We start from the raw sequence: 17938 nt of genomic DNA, 5'->3' as shown, positions 1-17938 counted from the left end.
TTAAGAAAAAGTGTTCACAAGTAGGTGGAGAAATAACCCTTGTGCACAACCAGTGGGGCAGCCGCTGTGGCAAATAGTCTGGTGGTTCCTCAAAAAATGATACAATCACCATAGGATCCTGCACTCCCGCTTCCAGGTGGATGGACACCCGAGTGAACTGAACATGGACTCGGAACCTGCACACCCATGGCCACAGCAGCATGTTCCCAATGGCCCAAGGAGCAGCCTGTCTCAGTGGATGGGTGGGTAAACACTATGAGGTCCATCCAGAAGGTGGACTATTTATTATTCAGACTTCAAAAGGAAGGACATTCTGACACCTGCTACAACATGGATGAGCCTTGAGAACATGCTCAGTGACAAACGAGTCACAAAAGGCTGTTTGTTGGCTGCCTGAATCTCTGATGAAGGTAAGAAAATGTCCCCTACCCAGGATGGGCCCTCATTTCCGAGGCTCATGCAGCCAGAGGGACCGTTACCCAGGGTGGGGTGAGGCCCAGTGGCACCTAAGGACACTAACTGGGAGCCTCACCTAGGATCATGGCCGGCGGGGTGTTCCCTGGCATGACAGTGGCCTCAGGCAGGGAGGGAACCAGAATCCAGGGCCCTTGGGGATGCTCCCTATCCTGGGGTACCTGGCCAGGTGACTGGATGAGATAACCTCGTCACCTGGAATTCGGTTTTCATTTACAGTCATCTCAAATTTCAATCCTTATTGCTGGCGGGCACTTGCATTTTTACTTACCTAAGGGAGTTTTTTTTCCTTGCCCTTCTAACTCTGGCTCCAAAAGAAAGTGTGCTAGTGTGTGAGAAAATCAGCCAAGTGTAGATTTATTCACTAGAGCTGGAATGTTCTATGCTGGGAGGCTGTTCTGCATCCAGAAGGGTCTGGGAGACACCCCCATTTTCTCAGTCCTCCACCCACACCCATCCTGGATGAGAGCCACATGGAGTGCTGCTGGCCCTGATTCATCCTGCATTACTGAACGCCTGCTGTGTGCCAGGAGCACAAGGACCCTGGGTCATTTGAGGTGGGGAGGCCCAGAGAACACAAGCCTGGGGATTGGTAGGTGGCAGGGAGCTATAGAAAGTTCTGGAGCAATGGACAGTGATATAACCAAGTGTCTCTGTATGAACAGTTAGTCAGGCAACGTGTTGGCAGTCGTGATGGAGTCAAGGTGGGCAGAGTGAGCTTAAATGGGGCGGGGATGGCTCTGCATCTTTCTGGGTGACAAGAGGGAACATCTTTCAGAGCAGTGGCATTTGGCACTCGGTCTTGAAGAGTGAAGAGGAGTTCTCTGGTTTAAGTTGCCTGCCCACAGCTGGGAACATGAGATCTATCCTCCAGATTCCCATCAGACACACGTGTCTGATTTCCCCGGGGTGCACACCACGTTAAAGCACACTCAGGTGGATTGGTGTGGATAGACACCACTTTTTGGAGGTGGGAGGTGCTGCTGTGTGACCAGGGAGGCAAATCCTGACCCTGTTTCCCTGAGTGAACAATGGGCCACCACTCTCCCAGGCTGGAGGGGAATCTTGCAGTGGAACGGGTAAGTATGGGGACAATTTTTGACCAAAATCTCTCCCTGGTGTCAGCCTCAATTTCCTCCTCTGGCACAGAAAGGGGAAGAACAGTGGTTATTTCCAGCACCCATGCCGTGTGGCCATTTGAGCTTTTGTGTCCCAGCCTGGGAAGTGGGTCCAGCTCCTCCCTAGTGGTTCTCTGGCATTGCGGGGAGCAGGGAGCGGCCAGGGCGGGGGCAGGACTGTGGGGCCGGGCGGGGAAGGGTGTGGCCTGGGCCGGCTGGGATCCTGCCTCCTGCGCGTGGCACCAGCCGTTCAGTCCCCGCAGCACCGGTTCCCCACAACGCCGGCCGGTAACTTCGGGATGGGGTTTGTGCGGGCCCTGTGGCTGGGCCTGGCGTTGGCGCTGGGACCCGTGCCCGCCGGGGGCCACCCGCAGCCGTGCGGCGTCCTGGCGCGCCTGGGGGGCTCCGTGCGCCTGGGCGCCCTCCTGCCCCGCACACCCGCCGCCCGAGCCCGCGCCCGCACCGCCCTGGCCCGGGCCGTCCTGGAGCACCGGCTACCGCACAACCTGAGCTTGGAACTGGTGGCCGCCGAGACCCCCGCCCGCGACCCCGCCTCGCTGGCCCTTGGCCTGTGCCAGACCCTGGCGGCGCCGGGCGTGGTAGCCGTGCTCGCCTTCCCCGAGGCGCGGCCGGAGCTGCTGCAGCTGCACTTCCTGGCGGCCGCCACCGAGACCCCCGTGCTCAGCCTGCTGCGGCGGGAGGCGCGCGCGCCCCTCGGCGCCCCGGTACGCACGACGCCGGGAAGTGGATCAGGGAGGCTCCGGGAGATCCTGAGGTGCGGGGACCCGGGGTCCCTGGGACCCGCGGGAACGGATGGACTTCTGGACCGCAAATGCAGGCGTCCTGGGGATGCTTAGGAGTCCGATGACGGCGCCGCTGGGTTCGCGGGACCTGGGCCCCTGGACCCCAGATGATCCCAGAACATGGGAACCAGAGGCAGGAGTCCAGGGGCTCAGAAACCCAGAGCCCTGGTCTCACGGTTCCGGGACCCTTCGGGACTTCTCTGGACCCGGGAATACAGAACCCTCAGGATGCCCCCTTTGGGGCATGGAACGCGGGTGCAGACCCTTTCCCTGAGCCTTGGTGGTGGAGTCCCGCCACTGCAGCCACCCTTTTGGCCCCAGGACCCATCCCACTCCTTGAGAGGGGCCCCTTCCAGGGCCCAGGGCAGCTCTCCGTTCCCCCAGGCGGGACCACAGCTCTGAGAAGGGCCTCCCGCTTTGCTCTCTGGGGGTGGGGTGCCCTTCTTGGGTCCTCAGGCCACTCTCACTCCAAAGCCCTCCCTCCCTCCTCCTTTGCACACTCTCCGCCTTTTTGGAGTTTATTTTCTAGATACACCCACCCCCACCACAGGCCCAGATCTGGGATGAAATTTTTAAAAATGAGATGAGGAGAGAAGGGTGACAGGCAGGGCTCTGGGGACCATGTTGTGCCCCAGGAAAAGACCCCCCCATACACACCTCCTAGGCCCAGCAGAGAGGAACATGGATCTGGTGGGAGCCGCCCTCCCTCCCAAACCACCTTAAAGCCCCTCCAGGACTTCTTTCTCCCCTGGGAGGGGAGACCCCGACCCTGGAAGAGGCCCGGAGTTTCACCAACCCCGCTGTCACTGCTGAGGCCCATTTTCCTATCCCGGCCTGTGGCGCCCTCTGCTGCCGCCTCTAAGAACTGCGCCCCTGCAGTTGGAACTGTCGGGTTTTTGTGGGGACTGACTGAGCAGCTGTGCCCAGCCTGTCCCCCAGCACTGGGTGCCCTGTCCTCAGGCAGGCAACATCCTGCCCACCTTAGGTGTCTGTCAAAGCTCTCCCCTCTTTCACAGGCTGATCAAATTTAGGCGAACTTTCGGGGTACCATTGGGCACAAGGGACCCCTTAGCCCCTGGTTTGCCTGGCTCAGGGGCAGGGATGTGTAGGAGTCCTAAGAGGAAGCACTCTAGCTTGGCTCCCAGCATGAAGTCATCAGACAGTTTATGATCATGGAGCCTTAGTCCTGACTCTTGAGGGGTTCCAGACAGGAGGGGTGGGTGAGGTCAGGACTGTGGTGAATGAGGGATTTGTGGTTGCGAGAGTCCAGAGGGGAGCCAGGGTTCTGAGGGTGGATGGGAATGTCTAAATAGAGGAGTGGGCAGTGGGGCTGAGTTTTGAAGAATGTGTAGGAGTTGACTGACTTAGAGAAAAGTATTCCAGGTTGGGAATGGCACATGCAAAAATCCTCCAAGTGGGATGCTATCAGGGTGGCCAGAGACACAACAGAAGGTCCTAAATGTCAGGCCAGGGAGGCTGGGCTTAGTGCTGATGGCCGTGGGGAACCACAGAGGGGTTGAGAGCAGAGGTAGGCTGGGAGGAGACAGGCATGAGGTCTAATTATCAAGATGGCCTCTGTTTATTGAACACCTACTGGTGGGGGTGGGAAGGACATGGTGGTCACCAGCCCTAACTGTGACCACCCCCTTCCCAGAACCCGTTTCACCTACAGCTGGACTGGGCCAGCCCCCTGGAGACGCTGCTTGAGGTGCTGGTGTCCGTGCTGCAGGCCCATGCCTGGGAGGACGTTGGCCTGGTGCTCTGCCGCGTGCGGGACCCTGGTGGCCTGGTGGCCCTCTGGACAAGCCGGGCTGGCAGGGCCCCAAAGCTTGTGCTGGACGTGAGCCGACCGGACACCGGTGATGCAGGGCTGCAGGCCCGCCTTTCTCTCCTGGGGGCACCGGAGGGAGGCTCAGCCCTAGTACCTGTGGCCGTGCTCCTTGGCTGTGACGTGGCCCGTGCCCGTCAGGTGCTGGAGGCTGTCCCTCCCGGGCCCCGCTGGTTGCTAGGCACGCCGCTGCCTGCGGAGGCACTGCCCACTGAGGGCCTGCCACCTGGGCTGCTGGCACTGGGCGAGGTGGCTCGACCCTCACTGGAGGCCACTGTCCACGACGCGGTGGAGCTGATAGCACGGGCGCTGGGCAGCGCAGCCCGTGTGCAGCCAGAGCGTATCCTTCTCCCCGCCACCACCAACTGCAATGACCTGAAGCCAGCCAAACTCCAGTCCTCAGGCCACTTCTTGGCACAGTGAGTGGGGACCCTGCTGTGGGAAGGGGGTGCAGCCTCCACATGGAGCTGCCTCTGTCTGGGGCAACATTACTGGGCACTTGCTATATGCCAGGCACTGTGGCCTCATGAGAGGGTGGCTTTGTCCCTGTCTTGGTGGAAACAGGCCTGAGAGAGGAATTCTGGTGAAGGGCATACTTGGCTCTTTGGGAGACGTGGGAGAGGTCAGCGGGCATGTGTGTCTGCCTGATCCCAGAGGAGGTCTAGAGAGTGGACAGCTCCTCAGAGCCAGGGGGCGCTACCTGGGCATTCAAACTGGATGGTCAGCATTGACTCCATGCCCCTGCTGGTAGAGATCTGGTGTGGGGGGACACAACTGCATCCACAGTGGTCCCTGGTATGTGCTGAGAGGTGGGGAGCAGGGTCTGAGCTTTGCTGGGGGGACTCCCACTACTTGATGCCTGTTTGCCCCCCACCTTCTGCAGGTTCCTGAGCAACACATCCTTCCAGGGCCACACAGGGCCGGTGTGGGTGACCAGCTCCTCCCAGGTGCACATGTCCCGGCACTTCCAGGTGTGGAGCCTGCGCCAGGACCCGCTGGGCACCCCAGCCTGGGCCACACTGGGCAGCTGGCGGGATGGGAGGCTGGAGTTGGAGCCAGGGGGTGCTGCTGTGCAGCCCCCATCCCCGCTGGGTGCCCGGGTCCGGCCTAAGCTGCGTGTGGTGACCCTGGTGGAGCATCCGTTTGTGTTTGCCCGAGAACCAGACGAGGATGGGCAGTGCCCAGCAGGACAGCTGTGCCTGGCCCCTGGCACCAATGACTCTGCCACCCTGGACGCGCTGTTTGCTGCCCTGGCCAATGGCTCGGTGTCCCGTGCTCTGCGCAAGTGTTGCTATGGCTACTGCATTGACCTGCTGGAGCGCCTGGCAGAGGACACACCCTTTGACTTTGAGCTGTACATTGTGGGCGATGGCAAGTACGGTGCCCTGCGGGATGGCCGCTGGACTGGCCTGGTGGGTGACCTGCTAGCTGGCAGGGCCCACATGGCAGTCACCAGCTTTAGCATCAACTCAGCCCGCTTGAAGGTGGTCGACTTCAGCAGCCCCTTCTTCTCCACCAGCCTGGGCATCATGGTGCGGGCGAGAGACACGGCCTCGCCCCTCGGGGCCTTTATGTGGCCGCTGCACTGGTCTATGTGGCTGGGAGTCTTTGCCGCCCTGCACCTCACCGCACTCTTCCTCACGCTCTACGAGTGGTGCAGCCCCTATGGCCTCACACCCCGCGGGCGGAACCGCGGCACCGTTTTCTCCTATTCCTCGGCCCTCAACCTCTGCTACGCCATCCTGTTTGGACGCACAGTGTCCAGCAAAACACCCAAGTGCCCCACCGGGCGTCTGCTCATGAACCTGTGGGCCATCTTCTGCCTGCTCGTGCTATCTAGCTACACAGCCAACCTGGCTGCCGTCATGGTCGGGGACAAGACTTTCGAGGAGCTGTCAGGGATTCACGACCCCAAGGTGGCTGGCTGTGGGTGCTGTGGCCAGAGCTGGGAGGTTGCCCCCTCACACACTACCCATCCTGAGACCCAACTACCTGTGGCCATTTACTCGTGCGAACATTTATTGAGCACCTGTGGTGTGCCAGGCACTAGGGACACAGCTGGGACAAAATAGGTGACAATCCCCATCCCTGGTGGAGACATGGCAAGAATCAAGATAGATCAGCAAAACAGATGGTGTGTGAGTGCCAGGGACAAAAATAAGGCAGAGGAGGAACACAGGAATGTTTGGACATTTTCTCAAATGGAGGTCAGAAATTCCTCTGGGAGGGGGTGACATGAGGGACTTTTATATAGACATCAGAGAGAAGAGGGCACAGCCCCAATGCAAAGGCCCTGTGGCAGGACCTTGCCTGGTATTGTTGGGGTGTTGGAGAAACATCTAGGAGAGAGAGGGAGGGAGGTGAGGCCAGGGAGGTAACAGAGCGGGCAGGTTGTGCAGGATCTATGGATGCAGGAGGCCCTGGGCTTCTAAAGTAGTTCCCTCTGAGATGAAACTTCTGGGGGCCCTGGAGGGCTGTGGCAGAGCAGGGGTGTGCCCCTGTCTACATATTTTTATTTTAAAAAACATTTATTTATATATTTAAAATACTTTTATTGATTTCAGACAAGGAGAGGGAGATATAGAATCATCAATGATTTATATAATTTCATCATAAATACTTGGAATTTTGACAAATATTGGACCCATTTTCCCAGTTGTTTTTTTCCAGTTTGACTCATTTGCAGATGGTAGAAACCTCCCAGCTCTTGAGTTCCCTCTCATTTGTTTCCTAGTGTTTGTTGAAGAAATTGTTGGGTTTTTGTTGTTCATAGCATCTCCTACTGTTTGAATCTGGCTGATTGCATCCTCTAAGGCAGTGGTTCTCAACCTTTTTTTTTTTTTTGGTTCTTAACCTTTTTAATGCTGCGACCCTTTAATACAGTTCCTCATGTTGTGGTGACCCCCAGCCATAAAATTATTTTCGTTGCTACTTCATAACTGTAATTTTGCTACTGTTATGAATGGTAATGTAAATATCTGTGTTTTCGATGGTCTTAGGCTCTATAGCAGCGGTTCGCGACCCACAGGTTGAGAACCGCTAGCAGGGTTGCCTAAGACCATCGGAAAACACAGATATTTACATTACGATTTATTAGCAGTAGCAAAATTACAGTTATGAAGTAGCAACGAAAATAATTTTATGGCTGGGGGTCACCACAACATGAGGAACTGTATTAAAGGGTTGCGGCATTAGAAAGGTTGAGAACCACTGCTAGGGGGTGTTCAGCTTGTTCTGCTGTTCCCCTCACCATGTCCGTTGTAAATCAGTAATAAAACGTAGGTGCTGTGCTGTCTGACGCACCAGCCACTCACTAGGTGTGGTCACTTTTAAAACCACGTTTTAGAGGTTCAGTCCAGCTGGTGTGGCTTTTGGTGGTGCTAGAGCACCACGGGAACAGCCACACACTCACTCAGTAGGAGTTTGCACAGAACATGGGCAGTGCTGAGAGCAGGGTGGGAGGCTGCGCTGGTCCAGGAGAGATGGTGGGGCTACTGAGGAGGTAGGCAGCAGGTGGTTTGTGGGTGTGGTTTTTGTTAATCCTCACCTGAGGATATTTTTTTCCATTGCTTTTCAGAGAGACGGGGAAGGAGGGAGGTGGGGAGGAGAGAGAAACGTCAATGTGAGACACATTGACTGATTGCCTGCCTCCTGCATGTGCCCTGACTGGAGGCAGGGAGCAAACCCACAACCCAGGTGTGTGCCCTTGACCAGGAATCAAATCCGTGACCCTTTGATGTGAAGGCTAATGCTCGAACCACCACAGACCAGGGCATGGTTGTGGGTGTTCTTAAGGCAGAGCTGACCCCACAGGATTTGCAGGACAGGTCATGGGATGAAAGGAGGAAGAACAAGGAGTCCTGGAGGAAGTGGTAGAAAGTCTGGAGTTCAGGGCCACGTCTGTGTGATGGACTTTGGGTAGTGTCTGCCCACAGGGAACACTAGGTCATGTCTGGGGATATTTGTGGTTATCACAGTGGGGGTACTCCTGGCATTGTGAGGATGGGGACAGAGATGCTGCTCTACACTTGCAGTGCCTGGGACAACCCTCCACAGAAAATGACCTGGCCTCATGTCAGCCGGGAGGGGAGACGCTGGTTGAGAGCTTTGGGCCTGGGTGGGAGGCCAGAGCAGTCAGGTGGGAATGCAGGGGAGTGCAGAAAAGGGCCTGGCACTGACGACTGACTCACCTGCCCACAGCTGCACCACCCGTCCCGGGGCTTCCGCTTTGGCACTGTGTGGGAGAGCAGTGCAGAGGCCTACATCAAGAAGAGCTTCCCTGAGATGCACGCGCACATGCGGCAGCACAGCGTCCCCACAACACCCCAGGGCGTTGCCATGCTCACGTGAGGCCAGGGCATACAGCAGGATTGGGGGCGGGGAGGAGGCAGGGAGGCCTACCAGGGCAGGTGTTCACCCCCTCCACATCCCCACAGGAGCGACCCCCCCAAGCTCAATGCTTTCATCATGGACAAGTCACTCCTGGACTATGAGGTCTCCATCGACGCTGACTGCCAACTGCTGACTGTGGGCAAGCCCTTTGCCATTGAGGGTGAGAGGCCTCTGAGACCAGTGACCCTGAAGCAGCAGGGAGCCACTGAGGGCTCAACGTGGGCACAGCTCCCCTGGGCTGTGTCCAGTCTGGTCCCAACCCAGTTCCTGGCCTTCATCAGGTTATGGCATTGGACTCCCTCAGAACTCACCGCTCACCTCCAACCTGTCCGAGTTCATCAGCCGCTACAAGTCCTCTGGCTTCATCGATCTGTTGCATGACAAGTGGTACAAGATGGTACCTTGCGGGAAGCGGGTATTTGCTGTCACAGAGGTGGGACAGGGCCCGGGACACAGGGCGGGGGTAGGGTGTGGGGGCCCTGAGCCTGTGGGTTGAGGTGGCCAATCCCCTGATCATAAGCAAGATGTGTATTTGTCTGCTTTTGTGCAGTCCTGTTCATCCTATAAAATCCCAGCTCCAGTGCCCGCTCCCCCTGGGAACCTTGCTCCAAAATATGGAGCCCTAGCCTCCCAATCCAACGGTACAGCCCCAGGTCTGTCTCTGGCCCAAACTGTGTCCTCCAGGCCAGGGCTCCCCAAGGGTCTGCCATGACCATGAAGGGCTTGTGCCTGTGTCCCACCTCTGCAGACCCTGCAGATGGGCATCTACCACTTCTCCGGTCTCTTTGTGCTGCTTTGCCTGGGCCTGGGCAGTGCCCTGCTCAGCTCTCTTGGGGAGCACATCTTCTACCACCTGGTGCTGCCATGTATCCGGAGGGGTAACAGGCTGCAGTACTGGCTACACACAAGTCAGGTGAGGAGAGAGCACAGGGCGGGCAAGCATGGGCAACCTCCCAACCTGACCCAACACAGCCTCTATCTGGCTCACAGAGAATCCACCTCGCCCTCAACACAGAGCCGCTGGACAAGCAGAAAGAACCTGAGCCAAGGTAAGGAAGGGGCTCCCACTCCACCAGCTCCTACACTCGCCTCAGGCCTGCCATTTTACACCTGCAGGCCCCACTCCCATTCCAGAGCCAAACCACTAAGTCCATGCCTCCCACCACTCACAGCCTCTTAGGAACCCTGACCCCAGAAAGCAGAGGGACCGCCCCTGTTCCTTGGGGGATACTGATCCAGCCCCATCCATCATCTGTTGCCAGGGATCTGGAGAAGCAGCAACAAGACATACCAACTGCCCGCTCAGGCCAGGGCAACTGGACACGGGTGTGCCAGGCCATGGTAAGGGAGCGTCATCTGCACTTCCTTCTGGAGCCAACCTTGGCCACTGCTCCATCAGTAGTGGGCACAGATATGGAGGGGAACCGGTCACCTGAGGGTCCCATCCAGCTCTGCTCCAACGGCCAGCCACCCACCATGCTGCCCACTGGCGCCCCACGCCCAGGGGAGCTGGAGGAACTGGAGCAGCACATTGCGGACGCACGTTCAAGGCTCCACCAGGCGCTGGTGCGGCATGGGGAGCTCCTGGCCCAGCTCCCAGGTGGCAGCTGCGATGGGCCACTGTGCCTGCTCTAGGCCTCCAGGGAAGCACGAGGGAGCCTCCAGTGGTCTCCGCCTGCTTCAGCACTGGGAGCTGGCCGTGCCATACCACACCCAGCCCACTTGGCTTCGCATGAGGGCGGATCCTGCAGGAGCCAATCCCAGCACCTGGTGCATGCAGACACTGGCTAGGTGCTGTCAACAGACAGTTTATTCTATATACAAACACAATTTTGTACACTGCAATTAAATAGAATGGAATGAGCACTCTGCAGTCCTCACCGAGTGACATAGTTGGGCTGCCGGCTCTCTCCAGCAGGAGCAAGGCTGGACCCTAGCGCCTGGTTGCTGTTTTTGACAGTTGGCGCCCACACACTGTGTCCCTGTGCCAATACCCCAGCCCTGGCACGCATATATGGGGGCAGGGGCTGTGGAAAAGGCACTGCGCACAACAGAGCACCAGCTGAGTGCCCAGGACAGTGAGGGAGGACCCCACCAGTGTTCACCTGGCTCAGAGACTTGCTAGGCTCTCTCCCTAGATAAAGCTTGCTCCAGACCTTACACCAACCCCTTCCAGAGCCTTCTATGGAGACCCCACCCCTTTTCCTGCCTTAGCTCATCAGCCTGCCTTGATTTGCTGGCTGAGGGGACCCACCACAAATGTGGCAGGGACAGGCTGTGGGCAAGCCCCACACCCGGGGGAGAGAAGCCCACCCCTGGGCAAACCAGATGGACCCCAACACAAGGCCAAATGGGCAATCCCAGAGACACCGGGGACAGCCTCCCTGATCCCCAAGGACCCCAGCCAGGTCATACCCAGCTGGCCTGGACAGCCAGGGACAGAGGCACTCAGCTGCCCAGGACTTAGGAGCCAATTTCCGAAGGTTCATCTGTTGGGGCTGGGGACTCAGGGATGGGCCCACTCACTCCAGCAGCCAGAGGGCCTGTGTCAGGTGTTGGGGAGTCGCTTGGGGGGACACTGTCCGGGGGGGGTTGGAGGCCCCGAGGGAATCCCCCACCCGGGCTCAGGGGGCTAACTGCCCTCCGCTCCAGAAGGGAGGCGCTCAGGCCAGACAAGAAAGAGGCATCTGTGATGATGGCAGCTGTCTCTGCCATCCAGCCCAGATCACTACTGGCCGCGGCAGCCACTGAGGCTGCCGCAGCTACCAGAGAGCTGGGTGCTTCAGCTACAGGCCTGGGGACACCACCAGCCCCCAGTGAGCCAGGGTCCAGGGCGGGAGGCTGGCTGGCAGGGTCAGGTGCAGCGGCCGGGGTGCCCCCATTGTTGTTGAGGTCATCTGGCAGCGCCGTGGGGGTACCAGGGCCCAGCGGTGGTGTCTGTAGCAACATCTCCTGGATGCGGATCTGCTGCAGGATGGCGGGCAGCTCATAGTGGTGGAAGAAGTAGATCATGGAATGCTGGAGGGAGGGTGGGTGTGGGTCAGGCCCAGCACAGAGCCAGACCTCCCACAGGCTGGACCTCGAGCAGGCGGGGCCCCTCACCTGGATGAAGAGCCAGGAGGTGACTAGGGCCAGACTGCTGTACTGCCCGTTGAAGCGGTAGTGGTAGGCATAGAAGGCGAAGTGGTACAGGTAGAAGAACCTGCAGGGGGCACAGTGAGGTGCCGCCAGTCCATATCCCACCCTGACCCCGCCTGGACCCCCGTGGCACTCACCGCAGCCAGTGCCTCTTGCTGGTGTTGGTGTGGCAGCAAATGGCATCATACTGGTCAGCCAGCCACACGATGAGGATGATGTAGAAGGCGGTGGTGGTGTCATTGAAGAACTCCGACATGATAGCCTCCATCCCTGCAGGAGACCGTAGGTTGCGGTGGGCAAGGTGGGAAGGCCAGGAACAGAGGGGAGGTGGGTGTAGGGGACTGGGTGAGAAGGCAGAATGGTGGGCAGAGAGGTCCTCACCCACGAGGGCCAGGATGACGGTCAGCAGGGGCGCTGCAGGGAAGGCGATGGCCATGTTCATCTCCAGCATCTGCAGCAGGTCCACTGCGGGCAGAGGGTGGCGGGCGGGCAGACCGGGTGAGGCGCCCCTTGGGGGGTGGGGTGGGCAGGGGGCCATGGGGGCCTGAGGCTGACCCCACCTTTCCTCCCGCCACCAGGCTGGGAGACTCACCAATGAAGACAAAGATCTGGTGATGGGAGTAGCGGAGCAGCATGGACACGCTCAGGGTCTGTAAGGGAAGGCGTGTAAGGCCAGGGAAGGGCCACCTGCCCCCACACCCTCGGCCCAGCCCTGTATCAGGACACTCACAAAGATGACCATGATGATGAAGGCAGCCAGATAGGATGCTCGGGCCATCCACATGCTCACAAATCGGTAGTGCTCGCCTGATACCACGTTCCGCAGGAAGCCTATACAGGGAGGCTGTGAGCACCACTGTCTGCCCTCCAGCCCCCAACACTGTACCCCACACACTCCCCAGCCCTGGTCCCAATCGCACCCTTGTTCTCCTCGTTCTCAGCCAGGCCCTTCACACTGGACATGAGGATGTCATCATAGCCCAGGAACTCGGCTAGCAGCAGGCGGCTGAAGCGGTCCCCGAAGCACTGGTCCCGTGTGGGATCTGTGGTGGCACACCAACAGGGGTGCACCTGGTAAGGCCCCCACTGGCCCATATCCACCCCACCTGGGCAGTGCTGTGATTGTCAGGCCCTGGGGGATGGTCCCCAGACTCCAGTCTTTTTTTTTTTTTTAAATATATTCTTACTAGAGGCCCGGTGCATGAAATTCATGTACTTGGGGGGGGGGAGCGGGAGGGGAGTCCCCTCAGCCCAGCCTGCACCCTCTCGCAGTCCTGGAGCCCTTGGGGGATGTCTAACTGCCGGCTTAGGGGAACAGGCCGAAGCTGGCAGTAGGACATCCTTAGTGCTGCCGCAGAGGCGGAAGAGGCTCCCGCCACCGCTGCTGCACTCACCAGCCGAGAGCCTGGCTTCTGGCTGAGCAGCGCTCCCCCTGTGGGAGTGCACTGACCACCAGAGGGCAGCTCCTGCATTGAGCGTCTGCCCCCTGGTGGTCAGTATGCGTCATAGCGACTGGTCATTCCGCAGTTCAGTCAATTTGCACATTAGCCTTTTATTATATAGGATTGATTTCAGAGAGGGAGAGCGATGGAAACATCAATGATGAGAATCACTGATCTGCTGCCTCTGCACACCCCCCATTGGGGATCAAGCCTAAAACCCAGGCATGTATCCTGATCAGGAATCAAACTGTGACCTCCTGGTTCATGGGTTGATGCTCTACTACTGAGCCACACTGGCTGGGCCAGACCTCCATCTTTAAGTGCTTCTGGGTCACTCCCTACCATGGCCCTCTCCCAGGGTGACTCACCCAGGGTGACTACCATGACCGGGATGCTGAGCCGCTGTCGCGTGGCCTGTGACAGGCGCAGGAAGCCATACTCCAGCGAGTACTCCACAATGTACTCATCCTGTGGCCACACTGTGGGTGAGAATGGCCTGTCAGCCTACAGGGCCTCAGCCAACCCCACCTCCCTCCTTCAGAGGAGGGGCCAGAGAGGGAGTGTGACCAGAGCCCAGGAGCACCTCTATTGCCTCACATGCTGCTGACAGATAGGGAAATGGAAGCTCGGAGTGGCCATTCTCCATGTCTAAGAGTGTGGCTCCCCCTGACATCTTGGCAACACATACCTTTTGAGGGTGTCTCAGGGAAAGGGAACTCCTGGCTATCATTCAGGGCCTCAGGGCCACCGGGCGGCTTGAACACCTTGGGCTCAATGTCCAACTCAAACTGTGGGTCACCAGGAGACAGGGTGTCAGTGGGCCCTTGTCTGGCACAGAGGCCCCTCTCCTGCCACCTGGAAGGAGATGCACTCTGCCCCTGTCCACTGTAACCCCCAGCCTCTGCCAGAATATCCCCCACCTCTGGGGCGGAAGGGCCTCTGACCAGCGTCTCACGAAAAGACCCCTCACCCAGCACCAAGATCCTGGCCATCTCCAGGTGAGTGTCTGAGCCCCAAAGTTGGAGATGGGGCCCCACACACCCATCCCTGCAGATAGCTGCGTCATCTGGGATGACCAGGACTGCTTGGGCTCTCAGCATCCCCAGAATGAGGCCAGTCCCTTTCAGATAACAGTCTGCTTTGCACAGCACCCATATCCCATCCCAAGGCAAGTGCCGGGCCCTGTAAGGGCCTGAGCTTCCCCAACAGTGACGTCCTTCTGCACACTCACCTGGATGGAGTGGTTCCCAAACATCTCCATGGTCAGCTCCTCCTCCTCCTCCTCTAGCTCCAGGCCACCAGGCTCCGCAGCCAGGCTAGGGAAGCTGCTGCGACCACTGTCACAAAACTGCAGGAAGACTGGCGCGCGACTTGAGTTCTGCTGTACTTCTACGCGTAGGACGCCCTCTCGAGGCCACTTGTCGCGCACATGCTCCAGGCAGTTGATGGGAGATCGGGAGAAGACGATGTGGATATAGGCCAGGACGAAGAGCACGAACAGGGCCTGGGGGCAGGGGCCCCACCGGAAAGTGAGGCCTGAGCTTTGTTGGGGAAGGAAGGGAACCCCAGGGCTCTGAGGTTCCCTAAGCTCCAAACCCACCCTGTCCTCTCCTAGCAGCATGGGTCTTGGGGGTGTCACTGGTCCAAGGTCCTGACCACCCTGCTCTATGTGAGCCAGGATGAGGCACTCTTATGTGCATGTGGAACGCCCACTCTCAGAGAGACTATCAACTAATTGCTCCCTGGGAGGCCCAGCCCAGGTGCCACCACCCCTGGGCCACCTGCTGGGCTCCCACTGTCCCCAAGAGGCCTGCCTAGCTGCCTCACTCTGCCTTGTCCTCAGAGTGCCCCTGACCTCACCAGCTAAAAACAGCCTTCCTTGCCCGCTAAGCACTCTGCACCCCTTCCATGATGACAGGGCCAGCTTGCTCTGCCTCTTTGAGGCAGTTTCTCCATTAGTGAAATGGGGATGGCAGGGGTCTCATCTGGGTGGTCCTATCCTCAGGGGGTGGTGCTAGGGGATGCTGCAGCTCAGCACTCCAGTGATCAGTACAGCCCCCTCAAAGAGCAAGTAGCCTGATATCAGAAGTGCTGAGGGGGGCGGTCCCTGCCCTAAGTCACCAACAGCAACTCCTGCCTGACTCAAAGGAAGTGCATCAAAAGGACCCTCCATTTGGATCTAGTCAGGAACACCCTCCTCCCCAAGAACTCACCTCACTGTCTGACAATCTTGTTTCTCAGGGGACCCCAGTGGGATGAGTGTTACCTTCCCAGCCTAGAGGCCATGTCCAAGGCATCACCCCCATGCATCCCACCCACTGCCCTACCCTTGGGGAAAGGGCCCAGCTGGTCCAATGTGGTGCCAGCCTTCCCAGGAAAAAATGAATGTCAGGGAACTGGTGACCCCAGGGGCTATTCAGTCAGAGACTGGGATGATCCCTCGGCGGGGCCAGCACACAAGCTCCTACCAAATTACTGCTCTCCAGGACCAGCTCACTGTGTGGTCCAGAACCACAGACTGGAAAAGCCTGGGCCACAGAGACCAGAGCACAAAGTCCTTCTCTGCCCTCTGACAGGGACACTGATACTCGGGCGGTTGGTGAGTTGCCCATGGCTACACAACCACCAGAACCCCATCCCTATGGGGCCATGAGCCCCCCTAAGGGTAGTACCAATGCCAGCTGTAGACCACCTGGCCTCCCCTCTGGAGTCTGCTCTGCAAACTAGGCAAAGGCCAGGTCATTAAGGCACCAACTCCTGGCCTGGCAACAGTGGCTGTGACCTGAGGATGGGGAGAGGCCCCACCTCTGAGCACACTGCTGCATGCCTGGATCCAGCCAGCCCAGTCTCCCCAGTTGCGTAAGCTCCAAGATCTCTCTTGGGCCAATGTAAACTGTTTCCTTCACTTGCAGACAAAAGTGCCACAGAAGGATGGAGATTAGAGCATCACTAAGATCTCAGCAGAGACATTGTAGCACCTGGTTGTTCAGGTCTCAACAGAACAGCTGAGGCCTCCAAGAGGTGAGCATGGGGCTGGGTGAGGCAGTGTGGGAGGGCTCCTACAAGCCAGCTTGCACCCCAGCCTTTCTTTCCAACATGGTGTCTGGGGACCACTAAGCTGGTGATGGGAGCTGTTAAGTGCAGGGGGCGGGGCCTGGGACCCATAGCTGTGGCAGGAAGCACTCAGTTAACCTGGAAGCCTCCATGTTCAGCTCCCAGTCCCGCTCTCCAGGCCCTGGGCCCGGCCAGCAACCCAAGTGCCTCCACATCTAGCATTAGAACCCAAAGGTGGTTGGCAATGTCCACACCCCAGCCCCTCCCTGGCAGTACTCTGATGGGAAACTAAATGCCTGTTTCTCCCTTTTCTCAGCTGGGTCAAGCAACAACTGGAACCACCCCTCCACTAAGGAACCCAGAACCCTGGTGCCCAGTGAACTCTGGGCCCACACCTGAGCGAGCCAGCCCACTTCTTGGAGGAACCCAGATCAATGGCGGTCCTTCCTGAGCTGCACACATGGTTGAAACCTCTATGCCACCTGAGGGAGGATGGGAGGGAGGTTTGTGTACAGCCTCTTGTTATGACAAGAGTAGTAGCAATGGCTGTGACTTTGTCACTAACCCTGGCGAGGTGACCTCAGCTAGGTCACATTCCTCTGTAAGGTAAGAGGAGGAAGAGTTGGGGTATGGGACTGGTGGAAGGTCCCAAGGAGGGGAAGAGCCCCAAGAAAAGGGGATGCAGAAGGAAGAGATGGAAGGGGGAGCACATTTCTAGTGCAGGTGGGTGGTCCTGGGGTGTGTCCTAAGGGGAGCAGGGTGTGTCTGGAATCTTTCCCAGTTTGAGGATTGGGGGCGTGGGCCAGGTCAGGCAAGAGAGGGCAGGATGGGGGGTGGGGGGGTGAGGGGTGTCTTCCCAAGGCTGAGGATCCCACGTGGCATAGTAGGCCTGGCAGGGGGTCCTAGGCAGGCCAGAACAAGGCTCCAGGCCTCCGGGAATTGGGCCATCGGAGGAAGGGTGAGGCCGAGCATGGGTGCTGCCTGGAGAGGACAGGGAGTTCCTGGAGTCGGGGTCAGGTACCACCCACAGGGTGAGACTTGGGTCTTCCGAGGGTGAAGTGTCAGAAAAGGGGGTCAGGAGCTAGGGCGGCAGACAAAAGGGGAGGGTACCCAACGGATCGGACCCGTCTAGACCTCCAAGTGAAAGGGGTTGGCTGTCCTGGGCGGGATCGGGGTCAGAGGTTGCAAGTCTGGGGGGTGGATCCGGCCGTTGGTCAAGAGTCGGGGGTCGGGGCCACGGTCACCTTGAGCAACACGAAGAACTCGAAGAGACGGCGGAAGGCGGGCGGGAAGAGCCGCGAGTAGGTGACTGCCATCTTGAAGAAGAGCGCGTGGAAGAGCCGGTCGCGCACGTTGATGAGCGGGTTGGGGTTTAGGTTGGGGGTGCGGGGCCCGCGCGCGGGGGCAGGGCCGCCGCCGTTGGGCCCGGGCCCCGGGGCTCCGGGCGCCGCGTGCTCCGACATGCCGCCCAGCGTCGCGCCCTAACGGCCCGCGGGTCCCCGAGGGCGCCTCCCGGCCGCCATCGGTCGTCCTCTCCGCCGCCGCGCTCCTCACGGCCCCAGGGCCGCCGCCGTCGCCATCTTCCGCCTCCACGGCCCTGCTGACGCCAGCGAGTTGCAACACCGGAAAGAGCGGCCCTTCTACGCCCGCAGGGAACGTAGGGACGCAGGCGGTGGGCCCGCGGCGGCC

General features: G+C 59.0%; 2 protein-coding genes across 2 annotated transcripts; one reads left to right on the top strand and one right to left on the bottom strand.

Annotated features, from left to right (window-relative positions):
- Positions 1–1891: 1891 nt before the first annotated feature.
- Positions 1892–10417, top strand: GRIN3B (glutamate ionotropic receptor NMDA type subunit 3B). Its single transcript, XM_008150825.3, has 9 exons — positions 1892–2317; positions 4050–4642; positions 5107–6139; positions 8424–8569; positions 8660–8775; positions 8897–9048; positions 9364–9528; positions 9606–9657; positions 9847–10417. Exons 1-9 carry the CDS (start codon positions 1892–1894, stop codon positions 10248–10250), a joined length of 3087 nt encoding a protein of 1028 aa, XP_008149047.3. The 3' UTR covers positions 10251–10417.
- TMEM259 (transmembrane protein 259) lies at positions 10411–17923 on the bottom strand. The gene is made up of 11 exons (XM_008150705.3): positions 17494–17923; positions 14427–14699; positions 13884–13983; positions 13564–13674; positions 12674–12796; positions 12484–12584; positions 12346–12403; positions 12135–12218; positions 11891–12023; positions 11718–11817; positions 10411–11633 (listed from the first exon to the last, which is right to left on the bottom strand). The coding sequence occupies exons 1-11, from the start codon at positions 17710–17712 to the stop codon at positions 11079–11081; spliced, it is 1857 nt and encodes a 618-aa protein (XP_008148927.1). The 5' UTR covers positions 17713–17923; the 3' UTR covers positions 10411–11078.
- Between the last annotated feature and the right edge of the window lie 15 nt (positions 17924–17938).

This window comes from Eptesicus fuscus, chromosome 6 (genome assembly GCF_027574615.1).
Source record: "Eptesicus fuscus isolate TK198812 chromosome 6, DD_ASM_mEF_20220401, whole genome shotgun sequence".
Taxonomy (NCBI): Eukaryota; Metazoa; Chordata; class Mammalia; order Chiroptera; family Vespertilionidae; genus Eptesicus; species Eptesicus fuscus.
The sequence above is the reverse complement of the archived record's forward strand: the minus strand, read 5'-3'. Positions and strand labels throughout refer to the sequence as shown.

Coding starts and splice junctions, on each gene's coding strand:
- GRIN3B (XM_008150825.3), top strand. CDS start 1,892: ATGGGGTTTGTGCGGGCCCTGTGGCTGGGCCTGGCGTTGGCGCTGGGA. Junction 4,643..5,106: donor TCAGGCCACTTCTTGGCACA/GTGAGTGGGGAC, acceptor CACCTTCTGCAG/GTTCCTGAGCAACACATCCT. Junction 9,049..9,363: donor GGGTATTTGCTGTCACAGAG/GTGGGACAGGGC, acceptor CCACCTCTGCAG/ACCCTGCAGATGGGCATCTA.
- TMEM259 (XM_008150705.3), bottom strand. CDS start 17,712: ATGTCGGAGCACGCGGCGCCCGGAGCCCCGGGGCCCGGGCCCAACGGC. Junction 12,404..12,483: donor TCATCATCATGGTCATCTTT/GTGAGTGTCCTG, acceptor CTTCCCTTACAG/ACCCTGAGCGTGTCCATGCT. Junction 11,634..11,717: donor CCTCCTGGCTCTTCATCCAG/GTGAGGGGCCCC, acceptor CCCTCCCTCCAG/CATTCCATGATCTACTTCTT.